Source organism: Electrophorus electricus, chromosome 26 (assembly GCF_041902795.1).
Source record: "Electrophorus electricus isolate QZ-2024a chromosome 26, ASM4190279v1, whole genome shotgun sequence".
Lineage (NCBI taxonomy): Eukaryota > Metazoa > Chordata > Actinopteri > Gymnotiformes > Gymnotidae > Electrophorus > Electrophorus electricus.
Genome location: NC_137522.1, coordinates 3,865,001 through 3,880,590, shown reverse-complemented (window position 1 = coordinate 3,880,590; position 15,590 = coordinate 3,865,001). Strand labels below are relative to the sequence as shown.

The window sequence follows — 15,590 nt, the reverse complement described above, 5'->3', positions numbered from 1 at the left end:
CCGGTATCAAATAAGTAACAAATTGAATATAGAGGAATATGGAAGATTAAAGCCATAACAGCCATGTGGTCCTACTGGTCATTACCCTGATTTTCACAATGAGTTGATTAGTTGTAAATATACCATTCACTGTCATATTTTTGAAATGCATTATCAATATCAGATGAGGACATGAGACGTCGTATGTGTACTTGAGCTGTATGACCTGCAGGTGGTAGTAGTGGGTTAACCATGAACGCATTTCGCTAACAGTAAAGCTAAAGGAAGACGACAAAGCAATATGGCGCGATAGGGACACTGGAGGGACGGTGACTAGAATGTGGGTTTGTTATTATCGGATATTTTAGGTTTCAGTGGCATTTTAAGAAAACGAAGTTATTATGGTTATTATTTACGTCGATGACGATCTTTAGTTAAGTAAATTTGCGTTGCTAGATGAGTCAGTAGTTTTTAATTGTAGTAAATATATTTGAGGATGCCTCCCCTCACCCTTAGAGGAATCACTGTGGAGTTTCCATTTACTCCATATCCCTGTCAGAAGGATTATATGAATAAAGTGATTGAGTGCCTGCAAAACGTAAGTGCCGTTTGGGTTTCTATTATAGTTCCTTATGTCGATCTTCTATATTAAGAGAGAATGGTTAACTTGGATAGTTAGAATACAAAGTTAGTTGGGTGAACTTGGTGACCACTTCTATTCTTCTTAAGTCTGTGTTCTTTGCACGTTGTAGAAAGTAAATGGAGTTCTCGAAAGCCCAACAGGCACAGGCAAAACCCTCTGCCTGCTCTGTGCAACGCTTGGTTGGAGGGAGTATTTCAAAGACTCGATATCAGCCCGTAAGATTGCAGAAAAAATGGGAGGTGCGGAACTTTTCCCTGACAGGCTGCTGTCATCTTGGGGAACAGCAGCTACGGACGGGGACATACCAGGTATGAATAGCACTGGATATTTGAAGTTTCTAAATTATGATATACAGGTTTTATATAATAGTTACTGTGGCTTAAACTGTTTATTTAAGATTGAATACAGTGGGTAATCTAATCTTGTGCATGGCATTAAAAAAAATCTTATAATGGGATGGGATGGGTCTGGAATCAAAATACACAGCCTAGTGTTTGTGAATAGTGCATGAGAATTGAGTTGGTTAAATACGCATGGTCTCCTATGTCATCCAATCAGCATATTACACAGACATCCCCAAAATCATCTATGCATCCAGGACACATTCTCAGCTGACACAGGTCATCAGTGAACTGAAGAACACATCCTATAGGTTGGTGTTTTAAAGTGATATGAGAAGTTTTAATCTAATGGCTTTCAGAAGCCAACTATTGTTTTCTGCATACATTAAACATATTTAGTATCAGTTGAGCTTGTAAAGTATAGCTGTTTGTGAATCCTTGTTGTACTCCTATTTTACTTATTGTCTTGATCTGATTTACAGGCCAAAGATCTGTGTTTTAGGCTCCAGAGAACAGCTATGCATCCACCAAGATGTAATGAGGCAGGAAAGCAACCATATCAAGGTAGTTACTGCAAATTTATCATGACATCCGGTTACTGGAGTGTACAGGCCTCTTGTATTCAAATGTAATTTGGTTTAACAAATGCATTGTATTCTTTCCTTTCAGGTCCATATGTGCCGAGCTAAAGTATCATCTCGTTCTTGTGTCTTCTATAACAATGTTGATGGTATGAACCATATTTTATTGTGGGTTAACAGTTTAAGAGGTATAGGGATAAAAATCATATCACTTGCATTCAATGCTAGTCTGACAGGGTCAATGAAACTTTCTGTAAGATCTTGTGAACATTGTTTCTAACAATGCTAATGTTTTGTAGTATTGTCTGTTTATTTTTGTTTGTCCTTGCATGATGCTAAATTTAGAGAAGAGCACTGATAAAGATATCATGAACTCTATCCTGGATATTGAAGATCTTGTAAAAACTGGCAAGAAGGAAAGGTATGGACCTCCCCATTTGTGTATTTGCCTTTAGACCAAAATCGCAGTGACCGCCAAGGAGTCATAAATGTAGGTGCTGTGACGTGAACATTAGTGAAAGAATTAGGAAAGGAATTGCATTCATTTATATCTTTACTAAAAACTTGATGAGAGGTATGCTTGCTACTAAGCTAAAAATGTTTTTCCTTCAGAGTATGTCCATATTATTTGTCGCGCTCTCTGAAGCAACATGCAGACCTGATATTCATGCCTTACAACTATCTCCTTGATCTAAAGGTGAGGCTCTTTCATAAGAGAAAAGCACATTGTAATGCATTGCAGCACCTGTCCAGTGTCTGAATTATAATGAACTGACCTTGCTTTTTAGAGTCGCCGAGCACACAACATAGAGCTTAAAGGAGCCGTTATCATATTTGATGAGGCACACAATGTGGTGAGGAATGGTTATTTATTTGAAAGGCTGGAGAAGTGACTGTGTGGCCAATCTTTGGTTTTCATGCCATTTATGCCAAAGTCTCATCAATGTGATAAACATTGGAAGGGGGTGAATGTGGGAGGAGCATGTATGGTTGGGGTTGATGGGGCAAAATTGTCTGAGTATTTGGGAATATTTGAGGTCTTGTCTTGCCTCAGCATCTATTGTGGTTATGATGCTATAAGAATAATGAAATTAATTTACAATAATCTTAACTGAAGTGAATGTCATTTTTATAGGAGAAAATGTGTGAGGAGTCTACCTCTTTTGACCTGACTCCGTATGATTTAACATCAGCCATCGATGCTGTGGACAAATTGTTGAGAGAGCAGGCCTCAGATCTCACAAAAGGAGAATCTGCTGACGAGTTCAATGTTGAGTCCCTAAGCTCAGGTTGGTCTCATACTATACAGTGCTTTATAAATGTCTTTTTCTATTAAGTTTAGCTTCACTGGGTGAAGATGTTTCTTTATTTCCTATAGGACTAAAACTGGACATCTCAACCATTGCTAAAATAAAACGTAAGAAACATCTCTTTTGTGTTGTTAAATTGATTATTGTGGTGTAATTTAACAATGTGACTGTGTGTTTTAATGGTATCAAACTTTGTAACATATTCTGATCTTGCAGAAATTTTAGTGGACCTGGAGCTTGCCATAAATAGTTTTGAGATGCCCTCAAATAGCCAGGGGATTACTAAGCCTGGCAGGTATGTTGTGTTTCACTCACAATCATCTCAGTATTGATATTAATGATGTTGTTGTTGTTGTTGTTGTTGTAGTAGTAGTAGTAAATTTCAGGTCTTATTCAGCCTTTTTAAACGTCTAAAGAATTGTTCTATTTTGTTGTAGCTTCATTTATGAACTTTTCGAAAAGGCACACGTGAACTATGACACCAACACCGCGATTGTGGAGGCACTGGAACAGATCACGGGATATTTGGCAGGAAGTAGGTATTAAAGCAGGCATGGACCAGGTTACACAACTGTTATATTACAGTCCTGGAACAGAAAATAACTCTTTGTGAAACCAATGAACTTAGGGCCTGGTATCTTCCTCAATACCACTGGACTACAGAAAATTGCAGATATTTTGCAAGTAGGTATTTGCTGACATATTGGTTCTTTTTTTTACAAGTGTAAACTTGTTGGGATGTACAATTACAATGTTATTAACAAATATTTATTTTATTTTATTTTTTGCGTTATCAGTTGGTGTTTGCAGTTGAACCAGCAGAGGGCAATATGCGACTGCACAAGCAGGGCAGTACACAACAATTTAAGGTCTGTCATATATACTAGTGTGTTTACATATAGATCTGTAAAAGGCTCTCTGCATTATCAGAAAAGCTTTAAAGTAGCAGTTAATTATGATATTACTATGCTTGCTTAAATCCATGAGCTGTGTGTGTATTTCTTAGCGTGCACATAGTCCTGATCTCAGCCTGAAACTCTTTCTCTCAGGTACATATTCATCCAGACACCAGCAGTTTTAAGAAAAAACAGAATGCTGATGTATGGGCATCCTCTTCTACAAAGAAACAAGGTATATATCTCAGACAGACCTTCTAGTGAGACATATAGCAACTAACCAAAACTTCACAATGAAGGTGAATTTTTATGTATTTCAAAGTAAAGTGCATTTTGCAAGAGGACAGTGGCATTATTTTTGTGGTGTTGGCTCTCTACTCCAGCACATTGAAAGGATTTGAGAGTATTTGCATCTGTATGTATTTGGTTTATATCATTCTTATGATTTTGACCTGTTTTTGACCATGAGCCAGATGGGCTTATTAATATTCTTCAGCCTTATGGTTGTCATCATTAGCACTTTTTTGGTACCCATTCTAAGATACAACAGATACTAGATGCAGAATTTGTATCACCTGCAGACATTTTGTTGGCTCTCTTGTGAATCAAGTCATGGTGTAGTGACACAGTACTGGTCAAGAATCAGCTGAGCAGCCAGTTATCCAATTCTATATGGACCTATGAAATGGGAGCACATATATCTGAAGAAAATTCCAGGGAGTACTGCAGCACACAGCTTATGAAGGACGTCCTGTTTCTCTGGAAATCTTGTGTGCTTCACAGCAGCTTTGACTAATTGATTTTTCAAGCGATCCAAGAAAATGTCTGCAGCACATTTTACCGTTCCCTAATGAGAAGAGTGCACAAGAATGACCTCCAGTGCCAAGCCTCAAGAACAGGAAAGGCCAGTGTGCTAGAAAACACCTTCAAATGCCTGTTAAGCCTTATGTGCACAAGAAATGAAGAAGGACCGGAAGTGGTAGAAGGAGGAAAATGTGGAAACAAAAAAAAGAGATGGTCATGAGCGAAAGCCCACCATCACATCTGTGAAGCACAGTGACACATCCCATTATTCAGTGGATGTTACTTTATCTTGCTGTGATTCATCATAAACCAACCATGCAATTTTTCGCTGCAAGAAGGTTCTTGACCGACTCAGTCATCTGGCATTATCAATTCTGAGATTTCACCCAACTGAAGTGGAGTCACTGGCTCTTTGGAAGAGTCAAAGAAAAGCAAACATCCAGACATGCCTCTTGCCAGTGTGAGGCATGAAGGTGACTTGGAACAGGACGAAGCTAGAGTGACCATTGCTGTGAAGAGATGAACGTTTGAGGACCAGGACATGCAAAAGTCATTCTTTTTTTTTTTTTTCCCACCCCATATTACTACTTCCTGTTAACTATCCCGCCCCATTGTTTGAGACCTTGTTTGTGACTTTGTCTGAAAATCTGTAATCATTATTCATGGAGTGTCTTTTTTAGGACCACTGCAGATGTGGCCTGAACCAGTCTTTACAGTACTGTCAAAGATTCAGAATAAGGCTTAATGACCAAGTTTGTTCACACATACAAGGCACTTGTCTTTGGTTATACAGTAGCTCCCAGTACACAGGAGACACATTGCTGAGGAAGATACCCACTGTATGGTAAAGTGTTTGGCCCTTAGATTTCAGGTAGTTATTGCCTGCAGAGTATTACCAAGTACCAAACATGACATTTATATTTAAGATTCATTTTAACTTGTGTAATTACTTTATAGCCCTCTGAATATGGGGAAACTGCACAAAGTTGCCTCTTGTTCTGAAATTACCTTAATGTCATGGTTTCGTTCATGTCCAGTGTTCTGAAGATTTTAACCAAAATGTGCTGAAGAAAAGAGACAACATGCAGGACTATTGTCAAGTTACTGTCCAGAATTGTTAGCACTGTGGTTCAGTTGTTTACAGGTTGTACTTTTTCTGTGTGTCATTTGCGTGTGTGACTGTCTATATGTTCTTGTGCGGGTGTGTACACTCATCCTTGTACACGCTATGTGCGCGTGCTGTGTGCGTGCCCTGTGTGTGTTTGTGCACGTATGTGCTACGTGTGCGTACCTTTAGGCAACGTACTCAGCTACTGGTGCTTCTGTCCGGGCTTCAGCATGCAGGAGCTGCTCAGGCAGGATGTACGCTGCATCATCCTGACCAGCGGCACGCTCTCCCCGCTCTCGTCCTTCACGTGCGAGATGCAGATGTAGGTTCCTCTCTTCTTGCATCCACACATCTGCAGCTGAAGCTCACCCTCACTCTCAGCCCTTTCCTCTATAGCCCCTTCCCTGTGTGTCTGGAGAACCCCCATGTCATCGGGCAGGACCAGATCTTCGTCAGCATCGTGGACAAGGGTCCGGATGGCGTGCAGCTGAGCGCTGCTTTCGACAGGAGGTGGGCCTGACTTCCCCGGACGGGTCGTTAAGAGGGCAGCTTGCTGTGGAGTTTCCCCACGTTACATCAGCTTTGGCTGTCCCACCTGGGTGGATTTTCTGCATTAATATTACAACAGCTTGTCTCCCCTGTCATGTTCGCCTCAGATTCTGCTCTGAGGAGAAGACGGCTCAGCCATGGTGTCCTGCTCCTGGTCTTCTTGTTTTGTGCTTTTCTTTTTTTTCTTTTTTTTCTTTTTTTTTTTTCTTTTTTTTTTTTTGCAATGCTGCTCCCTTGGTGCAAAGAGGATGCTTATTATGCTAATTGAAGAAGATAATGAGTGTTATAAATGCAAATTGAGTAACCACACTGTGTTTGGCTTTCTGTTTGTGAAGGTTTGTTCCTGAGAACATGGCATCCTTAGGAAACACAATTGGTAAGAGATCAGGCAGGCTTTAATGAGACAGTTCTACCACTCACCCCTACATGCTTCCAGTATTCGAAATGAAAATGCAAATATTTCATTTGCAGTAAATCTCTTGTAGTGAATCACTTCTTTTCGTTTGCAGTTAATCTGAGTCGAGTGGTTCCTGATGGACTGCTGGTATTCTTCCCCTCATATCCTGTACTGGACAAGACCCTGGAATTCTGGAGGGTACATCATGCAGTCAGTGACCAAAAAACAATGCCTGAATGAAATAAAAACACTTATAATGGGGGGGGGGGGGAGTTATTATAACTAGATAACCATTGATTAATGGTAAATGGCTCATAATTGTCCTCTTGGAAAGGTGAAATAGACATGCTGTTCACAGTTTTATTGTATTTTATCTTCATCTTGAAGAGCCTTTGTTAAATACTGATATGGTTAGATCACAGAGAACAGCAAGAAAAATCCATCCAGCTTGAATCGTGTTCTTTGCCCGACTTGGATAGGCTAACGGCCATGCGGAGCGCATTGAGAATATGAAGCCCATGTACGTTGAGCCCAGAGGAAAAGGAACGTTTACGGAGGTACGTTCTTTGCAGTGCCTCAGTTATTGGTAAGGTTTTTGGCTTTACTGTTTGTACACTCAGAGATGCAGTTGCATGCTTTTTTTTCCCCAAAGGTTCTTGAAATGAATCCATCTATAATGCAGCTCAGTTAGGTCATGTTCTACACCAGCAGTGCTGTCAGGCCTAACTTCGAGTGGCCTTGTTCTTCCAGGTGATTGATGCTTTTTATGAAAAGGTGAATGACTCGGTGTCAAATGGAGGGAGCTTCTTTGCTGTATGTAGAGGAAAGGTAAGACAAGATTCCTGCAGCTGAGCTCTGTCTTGTGTTGACCTGCACCCTGTTGGAAGCTGGTTTCCCTGTGTACTCTGCAGGCCAGTGAAGGTCTGGACTTTGCAGACACTTTAGGGCGCGGGGTGGTCATCACCGGCCTTCCGTTCCCTCCCCGCATGGACGCCCGTGTGGTGCTGAAGATGCAGTATTTGGACGAAATGTGTAGGACCAAAACCAGTGGTGTGAAGGTAGTGGCTTCCTTTGTAGAAATCGTTTGGTTCGTTCGTCCCTGTTAGAATGCGGGTGGGGGGGAGGCTTTTAGTGTGGAACTCTATTATCTGTCTCTGTGTTATTCTTTACACTTTACTCACACACACTGACGCACACATTTTGCATTTCGGACGTGATAACCACCGTCTGTGTGTGTGTGTGTAGTATCTGTCCGGGCAGGAGTGGTACAGGCAGCAGGCCACACGTGCTGTGAATCAAGCTATTGGCAGGGTGATCCGTCACCGTGATGATTACGGGGCCATCTTCCTCTGTGACCATAGGTCAGGACCCATTTCTGATTTTCCCATGATCATTCTTAATCTGAGATTGATTCAAAACATCAATAGGTTTCTCATACTTTTGTTGGTGCTTTTGTCATGTTCATAAGCATAGCTGTTCATTAGCATCTGTTTGATTGGGTGCTTAATCTAGGTTCAAAGGTACAGAAGTACGAGCCCAGCTCCCCTCTTGGGTAAAGCCTTACGTAAGGATATACGATAACTTCGGCACTGTGGTCCGGGACGCTGCACAGTTCTTCCGTGTTGCCCAGAAGCTTGTGAGTAGTTTATGGTTTTAAGACTGTCCACCATCTGGTTCACGTGTGCATTCCTTGCTCAGGCCATGGACGTCCTTGGCGTCCTACATTTATGCCAGACACTGATTATTTATTTATTTTTTTTCAATGTTCTTTGGTTTCTCTGGCTTTGTTTCACACATTAGAGGCCAGTACCACAAAAGAAGGTGAAAGGGACAGGAGGCAGGGGTGAGCCAGCAGCTGACGACGGTCGGGGCAGTGCAGGGGGCATTGGGCTGGCCGCAGGGGCCCAGCAAAGCAGCTCCGCTCAGAAAGCCAGAGTGCTGGACTCTCATGTGCCCAGTTTGAAGAGGAGGAGACTAGGTGAACGCACTTCTCAGCGCTTTCAGACAAACCAAAAACCACATTAAAGGCCAAGTGAACTCAGTCGAACACGGGTTTGTCTTGAAATATTAAAGCAATTTGAATAGAACTACATAAATAAAGATGAATAAAGTTGTTGTTGTTTTTGTTTTTGTTTATTATATGGTCCATACAGAGGAGCACTGTGAGGTAGATGGGTCAGCCAGGCTTTGTGTCCAATATGAAATGGAGATGAGCTCCAGCAAGAAGAAGCCCCTGAGCCTGCTCGATGCCCTGGACAGCAGTACAGCCAGGCCAGAAGACACTGACACCCTGGTTGGAGAAGAGAGGGTGAGAGGAATAGGATTAAAATTGGTGGAAAACAGTGGTCAGAATCAACAGGAAGGTTTTAAATGTTAGTATTTTTACCTTTGGCCATCTTGACCCACAGTTTTCTTTTGTGTCCCAGGCCAACCGCCTGTCCACACTTTCTCTACAACATGAGAAGCGCATGGATGATGAATGTAGGGGTGGGAAACGCAAAATCAAAGTAGTCCAAGACCGGGTAACTGGTTTTCCTTACCCATTTCAATGATCGTATTTAGTGCATGACTGCATTACAGAGATGCGTTATTGAAGTGCTGAAGTGATGTGTTTTGGGTTTTTTTCATGCTCATTCCTCCTGATCGTAGCAATTGTATATCTCCCCCCTGCTGTTCATTTCAGGGTGCTGTCGAGACGACTGCAACGGACAGAGGCAAATCCTTCATGCTGGAGCTGAAGAGGTGCTTGAGTCAGGAGAGCTTCACACGGATCATGCATGGGCTCCAGGTGTACAAGGCCACCGATGACCTTGACAGCCTTCTGCTGAAAGCAGAGGGCCTCCTCACACAGGACCCCAACACGCACAGCCTGCTTCGAGGTGCGTCCAAGAGTGCAGATGTGTCCAAACACAGCACCAGTGAAAACAAACGTGTGCACACAGACCTCAAGCTTCTGCAAAGTAATTGGCAGGTTTCATTAAGCCTGGGTTCATGTTCAAAGTGAACGTAAGGGTGGGGCAGTAAATGTAAATCTTGCTTGGTCACCTCAGTGATTAATTTGATAAAAGTATTTGTATGTGAAACATGCTCCCCCCCCCCACACACTGTGTGCAACACCGTGCTTACAAAAGTAAACTTTCAAACTGAGTTCATTTCTCAGACACACAGTATGTTGCAGGATATAACAGTGATGGAAATGATCACTATTCTTATACAGAAATAACATTCAGATGAACATCTGCAGTGTTCGTTCTGAGCCAAATACTCAAAAGGTCCTGTCTGGGTTTCCCCAGGGCTCTACCAGTTTATTCGGCCGCACCACAAGAAGCCGTATGACGAGAGGTGTCGGCTCCTTACAGGCCAAGGCTGTGGCTACAAGGTTGAACACTCACTCTCTCGGGAGGAGAGGGAGATGCTGTTGCAGCAAACGGGTAACACCTACTCAACATTAACAACCAGCCAGTGATGGAACTGTTGAGGAAAACGGATGACTGCCTACTTGTTCAAGCCAACACAATCTTTACTTTCAGCCAAAGTGGAGACTGCTGAGATGAGCCACAGCAAACAGCTAGATGCAAGCAAACAACTGAATCAAGGTGGATCTCATTTGGGAACTCACAATCTGTGTAATAGTAAGTGTGGCCCAAACCCTTTCATTTTTGGATGAATTTATTAAATATTTATGAAGATATGAAATGTGTAATATTTGCTCTATAAGTCTGTGTTCATTTCCAGGAATGACAGACCAGACGCCCCAGCAGTCAGGCAAAGGCAGCCAGTTCAGTACGTCCCTGGTGTCTGATTTAAAGAAGGCCATTGGTACTGAAAAAACCAATCAGCTGTTTGTAGCATTGCAGACATACAAGAAAACAAATAATTATGAACAGATGGTGTCAACAGTTGTGGGGCTGTTGACGGAACGAGATGAAGACATTGTCCTTCTCAGACGTGAGTTCCTCTACACCTGTCTTTGTGATGCAGTAAAGCAACCTTTTGATGTTCATTACTATATTTATATAGAGCAATGTAAAAACCTAACTAGTTAAAAACTTTTTCCCTTTTTAAAATCCTTTTTAGGATTAGTTGTGTTCATTCCAGCACACCACAGGCAGCAGTTCTCAGAGATGTTAAACTCATTGACTGGGAGCACCTCGGTGACTTGCCAGGATTCAGATGAAGTTTCCAGTCGCCCAGTGTCAGGTAGACTTCAGCTCATATTCACGCCGTCTCCAGCAATGTACGCATGGCTTTGCTAATCCCTTTCATGTTCAAATCATTATTCCTTTAAATCATGTGTTTTCTAGATTTCAGAGATTCCAGACTGCATCATTTAGATTTAAAAGGTTTTGAAATAGATATGCCGGACTGAAAAGTGAAGAAAAATATTTATTGTTCCTAATTTGAATGTTTTAATATTTTAATAATGTAAATGTAATGTATTATTACGCTCTCTTTTATATTATTTTCTTCAGCTTCACAGCTCTCTGCAGGAACATCACAAAGCAAGATATCATCTTTCTTCTCCTTCCCAGAGAAGTCCCATTAGCCATCCGGATTCCTTTGGTCCCTCTTGTGAAGCAGAGCACATTTTTTACATGTTTTATAGCCACATGGACCATGGTTGACACTTGAGAAGAACAATTAAAACATTGTGTGAGACTGTGTTTTAATAAAACGAACTATATTTAAATAAGCACACAGTATTTTTGTACAATTTTTTAATCACCAAGATGAACTGTGCAGGGTGTAATACGCATTGAAAAGAAAGCGCAAAGGACTCTTATTTGTTTCTGCTCGTCAACTTCCCTTTTCACGTCACGAAAGTCATAGTTCACTGTGCTTTTATATTTGCTATCCACAGAGGAGTTAAGACATTTTAAAGAAGAGCAAAACACGAAAAAAACAAAACAAACAACAACCGTACGAACCCAGGGACTGTACCCAGGAACTGGAAGACCAAAATACCGAGTCGTAATGAAATCATATCAGACGTTTTTGAATGACAACAGACTAAAAGATTTGTAGACAGATTTTGTTAGCGGTTAGCTAGACCGGCTATCAAACCAGTATTAACTTGCGCGTTTTGTTTAGCTAACCAGCTAGCGTTAGCTACGAGCTGCGTCTCAGCTGCATACTGCCTTTCATGGTAGGACGAGGTTGTTATCTGAGAGTCCAACACAGTCGCTAGATATCGTATTGCCCATGATATGAGATGCGATAGTAGGAAGGCAGCCGCCTGATTTAATCAAATCTCAAAAAAAAAAAAAAAAAGACCAGAAAAGGTAAATGATTTAGACAAAGATATTAAATCCAGGGACTGATTCAAACGTCTCACCACTGGCTTATCTTTCCCAGTCAGATATGTCGTAGTTGCACACGGCAAAGATGTATTTTGTCCGTACTTCTATTCAACTTGGCTACTAAATTGAAGATCTTTTACTGAAAAGAAGACACTTTTTACATCATTCACATATTTCTGTAGGCGTGTAGACGCCTGCTGTTATAGGTTCTTACCATGGATGAAGGCACTCTGGAACAAGCCATCGAAACCTACAACGCTCAGCTGCAGCAGGTGGAGGCCGCACTGGCCTGCGGCCTGAGCTCATCAGAGCAAACGGACCTCCTCACCTTGAAGGAGGACCTGTCACAGCTCATTGAACTCACAAAGTCCAGCCTGGTGTCTGTGAAAAAGAGCCAGCTGCTGGCTTCTCTTGAGGATCCTGAGACACACCAGAGTGCACCAGCTGACAGCCAAGAGCAGACCAAGGACGTCACTTTAGACGACGAGTTTGCTGCCTTCTACGCTGAGGTGTCTGAGGGTACTGGGGAGGTAACGCGGAGCCCTAAGCCTGATGATGAGGATGATGATGACGAGGAAGAAGATATAAGTGGCACTAAAGTACAAGCTCCTTACCGCACGTCATGGGGGACTCTCGAGTATCACAATGCCATGGTAGTGTGCTCAGAGGAGCCGGATGGGGAGGAAGCTAGAGTGAGAGTGCTTTACCTACACCCAACACACAAAGCCATGAAGCCCTGCACTTATTTCCTGGAGGGGAAGTGCCGTTTCATGGACTCCTGCAGGTGCTTAAATCCCTTTGAAGGATCTGAACTTGTTTTAACCTAATAGTCATTTTTCATTTTTATATTTAATATTTTAATATGGCCAAGGGCAGTGGCATCTGGGTTTTTGTTTTTAATTAGTTGCTTTATTTTTGCTGAAAATATACTGTTGTCTGGATTTTTAAGAATGTTTCCTCTTTATTGGTGGTGGTTTTGATTGTTATCGGAGCACAGCACTGATAAGACAGTTGTGTATGTGTATTTGGTGCTCCTCAGGTACTCTCATGGCGCAGTGGTGTGTGCATCTGAGCTGAGGAACTTTCTTGAAGCAGACCTTTCAAACTTGCAGGAGGGGTCCTCGTGCTTAGCTAAGCATGAAGATGGCATATGGTATCCTGCCAAAATCACAGGTGCAATTCCTCATTCATTCTGTCCAGATTTAATTTATTTCACTGTAAAATTTTTCCCCCCATGATTCCATGTTTTCTTTTTTCCTCATGTTTGTATCTTCTAGAAGGTCAAGCCTTTTTTTTTGTTGGTTTTGAATGTTGAAACATTTGTCCCATTACTGTTGCCAGGAATCGAGGGTGGTGTCTACACAGTGAAATTTGATTCATTGCTCCTGAAGGAAGCTGTCCTGGAGGCCGACAGTATTATGCCTCCTTTGCGGCAGGACGAGTCCTCTTCTTCCTCCTCTGACTCAGAAGACGACCCTGAGCAGTGTTACACGGGTTATGCTAAAGGTTTGTCTTTAGCTTCACACAGTAAAGTTCCCCCAGAGGATTTATGAGCAAGATTGTTTTCATTCCTAAAGTCACCATTACAGATGCACAGGACTGCCTCTTTTGGCTTTTATCAGGCATTTACTTTATAATGTTTTGTCATTAATAAGCTGAGGCATGGCTTGTTTTCTTTTTCTCTCCAGTTTTTAGTTCCTATAAAGAGGAGGACACGCCCCAGGTAAACAGCTCTGAGTTCTGCGGCTGGGAAGCACATACCCGAGGCATAGGCTCCAAGCTCTTGCTGAAGATGGGCTATGAGTTAGGGAAAGGTAGTGAACTCCATCGGGACCACGCAACACCATTAGAATTATGCAAGGTGTTAACATTTTTATTTTGGCAGCAGTTCAGTGTTATCTGGCCAGGTTTTCAGGCTTGCATGCATCTCTGTAGGTTTGGGGAAAACACTATCGGGCCGAGTGGAGCCTGTGCAGGCTGTCGTGCTCCCGAAAGGCCGCTCGCTGGACCAGTGCGCTGAGGTGACTCTGCGCAAGACTCGGGCCGCCATCACCAAAGAGAACCCAGCCTTGGGCAAACGGAAGACGAAGAGGAAGCAAACTTCCACGTCGTCAAGGCCCAACGTGTTTGACTTCTTGAACTCTAAGCTGGGAGACGCCACTGGGGGTGTTCCAGCTCCTTCAGCTAGCTCCTCGGGTCGTGGGGTGGAGGCCTACCAGGGCGGAAAGGGCACTAAGCGCTCCCTGAACGTTCAGCTCTTTCAGACAGCTGAGAGAGTGAGCCAGGTGGAACGAGAGATCCAGCAGCTCACTGAGTCTCTGAACAGGCGAAACGGGAGGTAGACTAGGCTCTCGCTCCGTGCCCTGTTATTCCCACAGCTCTGTGTGTTCTCATCTTCTGAAACGTGTTTTCTCTCTCTCTCCCTCCTCAGGGATGCCACCGTACTGAGCCGTTTAGAGGAGAAGCTCTCGGCATCTCGTAAGCTTCTGCAGCAACTGAGGACTCAAGAGCAGTCAATCCAGAGAGCTCAGTACAAAGCCAATACACACAAGAAAATGACCGAATTCTGATCTCGCACATGGGAGTACAAATATTAACCTTAAGCCTTTTTTGTAATAATGTTTGGTTAAGGTCTTTTTGAAACAGTGAAGCTTGGCAGATGTGGCTAATTTGGGACGTTGTATTAACATCAACTCCTCCAGAAGAGAAACAAAGCAACTGTGCAAATGGCTTTTTACGGTAGCCAGGATGATGTTCTAAACTATATAAAAAGTTTTGTTCTTTAAAATTGTTTTTCCAGCATTCTTCTTAGAACTTTTTTACCATTTCAAAGTCTCTCTTCATCTTCATCCCTTGGACCAGGACATGAGATAGATCACTTCTCATGAGTTTACTTAAAGTTATTAAATTGTGTTCTTTTCACCATTTGCTCACTCATGCACACTGACAGTGAAGTTTGTAGGTTGAGTAGCGGCAACGGAGTTGGAGATGATGGAAACAGCAGGTGGAAGAGTTGCATTCTTAATGTTCTGTAGCCCAGAAATCATGGTCTATGTTTGTGCACTCTGTTGTGTTATTAATGTGCTTTATAACTTCCTCCCAGGAAGACAGAGCAGGGTACATTAGGCTAATGAATAAGCAGCACTTAATGCTGGAGAAAACACGATGCTGAGACTTGTTTTCCTCCTCTGTGTGTGGTTTAAATTATTTAGATTTTCAAAACAGCTCCAGGTATTCAGCTCAGCCACACACATATTGTTTTATATTGTCTTACAGTGAAATGTCAGGCATCTTTAAAGTGGCATGTCCATTCCTTTGGACTCTGTCCTTAATATATTCAGTATCACCCTATTCATGTGGTAGAGCCTTATTGGTAAACAAGCAAGGTGTCCTTTAGATCTGAGGTAATTTTGCATCTAAAACATTGACAGGTCACTTATATGTTGGAGAAGAATTGTAAAAGATTTATTGTCTCTAAGCAGTTTGTTGAATTGTTAAGAAAGGTCACAATTTTGATGAACTCTTAAAAATGTATGAAATATATTCTTTCATACATTGTTAAGAGAGTGTGTGTGTGTGTGTGTGTGTAGATATAGAGAGATAGAGATAGAGAGATAGCGAGGGATAGATAGAGATATATAGATAGCTAGATAAATAAAGATAGATATAGATAGATATATAG

General features: G+C 42.1%; 2 protein-coding genes across 6 annotated transcripts; both read left to right on the top strand.

Annotated features, from left to right (window-relative positions):
* Positions 1-263: 263 nt before the first annotated feature.
* rtel1 (regulator of telomere elongation helicase 1) lies at positions 264-11,301 on the top strand. 5 transcript variants are annotated; one of them, XM_027006872.3, is made up of 33 exons: positions 264-577; positions 732-930; positions 1,181-1,274; positions 1,446-1,527; positions 1,633-1,693; positions 1,890-1,965; positions 2,157-2,241; positions 2,333-2,398; positions 2,680-2,833; positions 2,923-2,961; positions 3,071-3,149; positions 3,292-3,389; positions 3,483-3,538; positions 3,652-3,723; positions 3,904-3,985; positions 5,852-5,984; positions 6,059-6,172; positions 6,547-6,587; positions 6,721-6,806; positions 7,088-7,165; positions 7,359-7,436; positions 7,520-7,666; positions 7,854-7,969; positions 8,121-8,244; positions 8,409-8,586; positions 8,762-8,916; positions 9,035-9,130; positions 9,292-9,487; positions 9,902-10,039; positions 10,139-10,240; positions 10,344-10,556; positions 10,686-10,808; positions 11,081-11,301. In XM_027006872.3, exons 1-33 carry the CDS (start codon positions 476-478, stop codon positions 11,152-11,154), a joined length of 3,537 nt encoding a protein of 1,178 aa, XP_026862673.2. In that variant the 5' UTR covers positions 264-475; the 3' UTR covers positions 11,155-11,301. The 5 variants fall into 5 exon arrangements, with proteins under 5 accessions (XP_026862673.2, XP_081564385.1, XP_081564382.1 ...); XM_081708259.1 differs by having other exon boundaries at positions 6,721-6,818; positions 10,344-10,427; positions 10,707-10,808; XM_081708256.1 differs by having other exon boundaries at positions 6,721-6,818.
* A 152-nt stretch (positions 11,302-11,453) lies between these two features.
* Positions 11,454-15,259, top strand: zgpat (zinc finger, CCCH-type with G patch domain). Its single transcript, XM_081708261.1, has 7 exons — positions 11,454-11,890; positions 12,091-12,692; positions 12,948-13,081; positions 13,250-13,414; positions 13,597-13,722; positions 13,844-14,246; positions 14,340-15,259. Exons 2-7 carry the CDS (start codon positions 12,124-12,126, stop codon positions 14,476-14,478), a joined length of 1,536 nt encoding a protein of 511 aa, XP_081564387.1. The 5' UTR covers positions 11,454-11,890; positions 12,091-12,123; the 3' UTR covers positions 14,479-15,259.
* The last annotated feature ends 331 nt before the right edge of the window (positions 15,260-15,590 follow it).

Coding starts and splice junctions, on each gene's coding strand:
- rtel1 (XM_081708256.1), top strand. CDS start 476: ATGCCTCCCCTCACCCTTAGAGGAATCACTGTGGAGTTTCCATTTACT. Junction 3,724..3,903: donor GCAGTACACAACAATTTAAG/GTCTGTCATATA, acceptor TCTTTCTCTCAG/GTACATATTCATCCAGACAC. Junction 7,667..7,853: donor CCAAAACCAGTGGTGTGAAG/GTAGTGGCTTCC, acceptor GTGTGTGTGTAG/TATCTGTCCGGGCAGGAGTG.
- zgpat (XM_081708261.1), top strand. CDS start 12,124: ATGGATGAAGGCACTCTGGAACAAGCCATCGAAACCTACAACGCTCAG. Junction 13,082..13,249: donor GTATCCTGCCAAAATCACAG/GTGCAATTCCTC, acceptor TACTGTTGCCAG/GAATCGAGGGTGGTGTCTAC. Junction 13,723..13,843: donor GGGCTATGAGTTAGGGAAAG/GTAGTGAACTCC, acceptor GCATCTCTGTAG/GTTTGGGGAAAACACTATCG.